This window comes from Caenorhabditis briggsae, assembly GCF_000004555.2.
Source record: "Caenorhabditis briggsae complete genome, chrI, whole genome shotgun sequence".
In the NCBI taxonomy this organism is placed as follows: Eukaryota; Metazoa; Nematoda; class Chromadorea; order Rhabditida; family Rhabditidae; genus Caenorhabditis; species Caenorhabditis briggsae.
The window spans coordinates 13,394,437-13,401,017 of record NC_013489.2 but is presented as its reverse complement, the minus strand read 5'-3'; the positions used below and the strand labels follow the sequence as shown (position 1 = coordinate 13,401,017).

At 36.1% G+C, this 6,581-nt stretch overlaps 1 protein-coding gene across 1 annotated transcript in view; it reads right to left on the bottom strand.

Annotated features, from left to right (window-relative positions):
- Positions 1 to 6,213, bottom strand: part of Cbr-vab-10 — a gene marked incomplete at both ends in the record, with an annotated part of 25,151 nt that extends 18,938 nt beyond the window's left edge. The window contains 3 exons of the mRNA XM_002640503.1: positions 2,619 to 2,798; positions 4,869 to 5,036; positions 6,145 to 6,213. Of these exons, the coding sequence (XP_002640549.1) occupies positions 2,619 to 2,798; positions 4,869 to 5,036; positions 6,145 to 6,213 (417 nt within the window). The remainder of the gene's footprint in view (positions 1 to 2,618; positions 2,799 to 4,868; positions 5,037 to 6,144) is intronic.
- Positions 6,214 to 6,581: the final 368 nt, after the last annotated feature.

Below are 6,581 nucleotides of genomic sequence, written 5' to 3'. Positions count from 1 at the left end.
TAGTTTCGAAATTTTAAAAAACACATAAGGGGGGACCCTTATGTGATTTTTTTCGACCAAAAAAATTTTTTTGCGAGTTTTTCGATCTTTTTTGATCAGACAGACAAACAATCCGAAATACGAAAAAAAAATGGAAAAAATTATATTGAGAGCTCAAAATTTGGCTCAAAAACACAGAATTTTTGACACCGGGCCTTCCGGGCCGGGCCCGGGCCTTGAAAATTTCCTCAGGCCCGGCCCGGCCCGGGTCCGGGCTTTGGCGGGCCGGCCCGGAATTTTACAAGTATGCTTAAAGGTGGGGGGACAGGAGATTTTTCGTAGTTTTTTTGTAGCTAGAGTATGCATTCTACCGTGACGGTGTACAACGCTTAATGTCACTCTGCGTACAGCTGTCGTCCTCGCCTTTATGTATGCAATCGGGAGTGCGCTTTCTCTTTGCCCGCGTGGCTCAGTCGGTAGCGGCGCCGCACCCCCATTCCTCGTCCTCACAAGTTCAACTCCTCGAGGGGCATCTTTGAACGGAATTTCGAGAACATTTTCATTTCCCCCCACCTTTAAACCGTCACAATTTGACATCGTTTTGTAGAGCTTGTCGAGAGCTACAGTACGCATTTTAAATCGATTCGAAACATCGATTTTGAGAAGAGTTATGGGCTCCAAATGATGCTAAATTCGGTATCATTTTGTAGCCGCCCTCTTCTTTAGCTCTATCTTTCTCAACTGGAATCGCTTGGAAATTTCCAATTTTTCGAGGAGAAATTTGAAAATTCGGAAAGCAAAGATAAGGGTTCCAGAGCCAAATTTGAGGCTCAAAATGTTCAAAAAGTATCCAAAAACGTCCCGCAGAACAAAATTTCAAGCTTAAAATCGCTCCAAATCCGTTGCTAATGCTGCTGGGAGCCTCTAGATTCGCCAAAAGTGGGCAGACAATCCAAAAGAGCCCCAAATCTTGATTAGGCTGCTCCAGAAACCTCCGGAATCGCTTCCAACAAATTCAGGATGCTTCAGCAACTCTCCAGAAGCTCCAGATGCCAAATTCGGTATCATTTTGAAGCTCTCCTCAAGCTCTACCCTATCCAACTAGAATCGCTCCCTATTTTGATCTCCGATCACTCCTCATTGTCCCCGGAAACGACGACTACTACTACCGCCCAACAACACATCAAGTGATTAGAAATCACCTTTTTCTCCTTTTTCTTCTCCTAGTACACAAAACAATCTCTTCTCTTCTCCTTGTAACCCCAAGAAGACCAAGAAGACGAAAGAAGGCGTGTCGTTCTTCTTCTTCTTCTTCTCCTTTTCAGAGATTCAGATGAGAGGGAGAGAGAGAGAGCGACACACCCAAAAATTCCTCTCCATTTTTTTTCGTTGTTTTTTCGACGAGTCAAGCTATTTCCACATATAAAAATGTGTGTTCGAAAAAACGATGAAAAATGGACAGAATTGGCCCAAAAACCACACCAAACATGTTGAAAAATCATAGAAAAAAATGGCCTAGAACGGTCGAAAAGGAAGAGGAATTCGTCATCTATTTCAGGGTGTGTGAAGAGAGGAATTTGATAAAAAAAGGGGTCAATTTTGAAGTACTTGGAAGCATACTTGTAATCCGGGCGTTTGCCGGGCCTTCGCGGGCTCTGCCATAATTTCTCTCAGAATCGATATTTTCGAACCAACTCAATCAGATATGATAGAGCTCTACGAGTACTACAAAACGGTATTATTTGGAGTACTGTATCTTATCTATAAACAAAGTTACAGATCATAAAGTGGCTTTTCTCGCAGGGCACGGCTGCTTTTTTGTTCCTTTTGCTCCGTAACTCTGTTCATAGATAAGATACAGTATTCCAAATAATACCGTTTTGTAGTACTCGTAGAGCTCTATCATATCTGATTGAATTGGTTCGAAAACATGGATTCTGAAGGAATTTATGGCAGGGCCCGCGAAGGTCCGGATTACAAGTATGCTTGGAAGTGTTAATACCAATTTTCGACTCAAAAACGGGACCAAAATAGGTATAATATGGATCCGCTGGGTTCGTTTTTGGGCCGCTTGGGCTTCATTTAGAGTTAAAAACCTCGATTTTTCGCTCAAAAAGTCCCCACAAAACTTCAAATTTAGCGTTAAAAACTGAAAATTAAAAATTCACACACACACACAGCAAACAGCAAAAATATGAAAACTAAAGCTGAGCAATAAGCTAGGAAGGAGGGAATTCAAAATAGATATCGTTAAGTGATAAGCAGGCGGTACTATACCTGTGATTTTCTAATAAAAAATAGCATTTTTTGATGGAAGAAATGGACCAAAAATCACATTTTTAGCCCAATTTTCATGAATTTCCAGTCGAAAATTCCTTAAAAATCCGCTTTTGGGGTCAAATCTTTGATTTTCAGAGTCTTTCCAGGCTTAAAATCACCCATTTTCGACGAATTTCGAGTCGAAAATTGCTATTGAAACGATTTTTGGGGGTCAAAAACTCAATTTTTGATAGTTTAGACTGAAAATCCTCAAATTTCCGAGCTTTTTCAGGCTCGAAATTCCCCCATTTTTGAATCTGAAATTTCTGAAATGCCCGCATTTTCCACATGTTAATAGCTTGGTCAACAAAAAAAAGGACCTGTGAGGAGGAGGATTTGTGCATAGAGCCACTCATTTGCTGTTCGTGTTGAGACTCCATCAGAAGACGTTGTCTGATAACTGAGACCTGGAAATTGAGGATGATCGTCCAGATGAGGCCGAGTGTCAGTTTTCCGTTTCCTTCGACAATGTCCTCGGGTCGAATGTTCACCAGTTTGATCTGCAAATTTTTGCGAATTTTCGAATTTCAGCACTTAGCAACTATAAGACAGATTTACGAATTTTGAGGAGATTCGTGAAATACGAAATTTTGGAAATTCGGAATTTTAGATTCTCTTCAGAACTTCAAAAATTCGAATCTTCGATATTCGGGATTAGGCATTAAAAGAAAAGTAATTTCAGAATCACATGTTTCCAGAATTCAGAATCTCGAAACTTGAGAATCTCAGACTTTCAGATTTTTAGAATTTCGAAATTACAGAAATTCAGACTGTCGGAACTATGAATTCTAGATTGTCTGAATTTCAGAATTCCAAATTTCAGCACTTCTAATTTCAGATTTTCGGATTTTCAGGTTTTTAAAATTCCGATCATCGGATTTTTTCAAAATTCCTAATTTTCGGATTTTCAGAATTTCGAATTTCAGCAGTTTAGAATTTCGAATTTTTCAGAATTACAGACTCTCGGAATTTCCTCATTTTCCAGCATAAAATCTGCCTGACTTAGATTTCCCCTGTTTTTTTCCACAAAATTTCTAATTTCAGATTTTCACAATTCCTCAAATTCTCGAAATCTCAGAATATGAACAATTCATACTTTTCAAATTTTGAATTCAGAATTTCCAGAATTTTCAATTTTTTCAGAATTTCAGAACTTCTAAATTCAGATGTTCAAGACTGCGAATTTTCAGAATTTCCGATTTTCAGAATCTCAGAATTTCAGTGCTTCTAAATTCAGATGTTCAAGACTGCGAATTTTCAGAATTTCCGATTTTCAGAATTCTCATATTTCCAGAATTTCAGTTTTTCAGGTTTTTGAAATTCCGATTTTCGGATTTTTCAAAATTCCTGATTTTCGGATTTTCAGATATTCAGAATATCTCACTTCAAACTTCAAAATTTCAGAATTTTTTTTTGAGTTTTACAATTACAGAATTTCAGACTACGATTTCATATTTTCAGAATTTCATATTTCCAGAATTTCAGAATCTCGAAATTCCGAAATCTCAAAATTTCAGAATTTTCGATTTTCAGAATCTCAGAATTTCAGTACTTCTAAATTCAGATGTTCAAGATTCCGAATTTTCAAATTTTTCAAAATTCAGAATTTCAGAATTTCAGAATCTCGAATTTCCGGAATCTCAGATTTTCAGATTTTCCGATTTTCAGAATTTCAGAATTTCAGTACTTCTAAATGTTCAAGATTGTTGTTCTTCAGATGTTCAAGATTCCGAATTCCCAGAATTTCAGATTTTTGAATTTTCATATTTCCAGAATTTCAGAATCTCGAATTTCAGAATCTCAGAATTTCAGTACTTCTAAATTCAGATGTTCAAGATTCCGAATTTTCAAATTTTTCAAAATTCAGAATTTCAGAATTTCAGAATCTCGAATTTCCGGAATCTCAGATTTTCAGATTTTCCGATTTTCAGAATTTCAGAATTTCAGTACTTCTAAATGTTCAAGATTGTTGTTCTTCAGATGTTCAAGATTCCGAATTCCCAGAATTTCAGATTTTTGAATTTTCATATTTCCAGAATTTCAGAATCTCGAATTTCCAGAATTTCAGATTTTTGAATTTTCATATTTCCAGAATTTCAGAATCTCGAATTTCCAGAATTTCAGATTTTTGAATTTTCATATTTCCAGAATTTCAGAATCTCGAAATTCCAGAATTTCAGATTTTTGAATTTTCATATTTCCGGAATTTCAGAATCTCGAATTTCCAGAACTTCAGATTTTTGAATTTCTGAATCTCAGAGAAACTCCGACTTTCAGATTTTTCAGATTTTAAGAATTTCCAGAATTTTCAAAGCCAAATCTGGACCATTTTCAGTCAAATCTGGACCATTTTCAGCTAAATTTGGACAATTTTCAGTCAATTTTTGACCATTTTCAGCCAAATTTAAACTATTTTCAGCCAAATCGGGACCATTTCCAGTTAAATTTACACAATTTCAGTCGATTTTTGACCATTTTCAGCCAAATTTTTCAGATTTTCAGCCAAATTCGGACCATTTTCAGCCAAAGTTGGACCATTTTAAGCCCCAAAATCCCCCAAAAAGCCTCACATTCTTCTTCTTCAAAAAGTCCAGACAGTACTGCACATTTTGAATACGGTGGAATCGTGTGAATCCGTTCTCCTTCTGAATTCGTTCGCCAGTCAGTGCTTCTAAAAGTGCAATCAGTGCATATCCGTCGCGGAGGTCCACAAACAAATCCTCCACTTTTTGACCCGTCTGCAAATTACAGTAAAATCGCATTTTCAGTCAAAAAATATTGGAAATTTCAGCTCTAAAATTTGACGAAATTCAGAGATTTTAGCTTTAAAATATCGATTTTCAGCCAAATTTCAGCCTTTTTACGCTCTAAAATATCGATTTTCAGCTGTTAAAAACGGCTGGATATTTGAAATTTGAGCCATTTTCAGCAGAAAAATTCGGCATTTTCTCGTCAAAAATGGCAATTTTCAGTCGAATTTTAGTCATTTTAAGCACTAAAATATCGATTTTCAGCCAAATTTTTTAGATTTTCAGCCAAATTTGGACTATTTTCAGCCGAATTTTAGCCATTTTAAGCTCTAAAATATCGATTTTTAGCTATAAAACGGCTGGAAATCTGCAATCTTAGCTTCAGATTCGGCATTTTTTCGTCAAAAATCCCTCAATTTTTCAATTTTTTGCTCCAAATTTCCAAATTTCCAAGTTTCCAACCCCGAAAAAAATCTCAAAATTCAATATTGACATTTCAGATAACAAGATGGATGCTAGGAATTTTTTTCCAAGGAAAAAGCGGGGGAAAATGTTAAAAGTATACTGTAAACATGGAATTCCCAGTGATGTTTGGTCTTTTGGAGGGATTTTCAGCCAAATTTGGATCATTTTAAGCCAAATTTGGATCATTTTAAGCCAAATTTGGATCATTTTAAGCCAAATTTGGACCACTTTCAGCCGAATTCGGATTATTTTAAGCCAAATTTTTCAGATTTTCAGCTAAATTTGGACCATTTCCAGCTAAAGTTGGACCAATTTCAGCTAAATTTGGACCATTTTAAGCCAAATTCGGACCATTTTAAGCCAAATTTGGAACAGTTTCAGCCAAATTTGGGCTATTTGCAGACAAAAAATCGAATTGTCAAACAAATTTTCATGAAAATCTGGATTTTTTCAGGATCATCTTTGAGTCAAATTTCCACTTTTTTCAGCGAGTTTAAGCTGGAAAAATGACTGGAAGTCGGAAAATTTTTCAACTTAAAAACAATCCTTTTTTCGATGAAAATCTGGATTTTTTCCAGATTTTCTGGATCATTTTCAGACAAAAATGACAATAAAAACTCGAAAAAATTACCTTTGATAAGTGCTTATTGACCCATTTGGTGAACGTCTTCTTCTGCACAGTGTCTCGCTCATCTGAAACACGGAAAATAGTAATTTTCAGCCATTTTTGTGGTCCATTTTCAGCTTATTTCAGGCAGTTTTAGCCCATTTTTCAATCATTTTGACACTTTTTACCCCATTTTCCGAAAATTTTCAACCCAAAACTCCACTTTTAAGCCATTAAATTCCAATTTCAAGGTCCCCCAGACCCCAAAAATCCCAGATTTACATTTAAAAAATCGAGATTTCCATCGAATTTCATACCCCCCCCCCAGAAGTTCACCAAAGCTTGATACCGTAACCCCTCTAATAGAATGGCCCCCCATAGATTTCAACTTTAAGCCAATTTATCTCACTGATAAATTGTTCAACATAATATCAGTAGCATTTTATCAGTTGATCACTTTT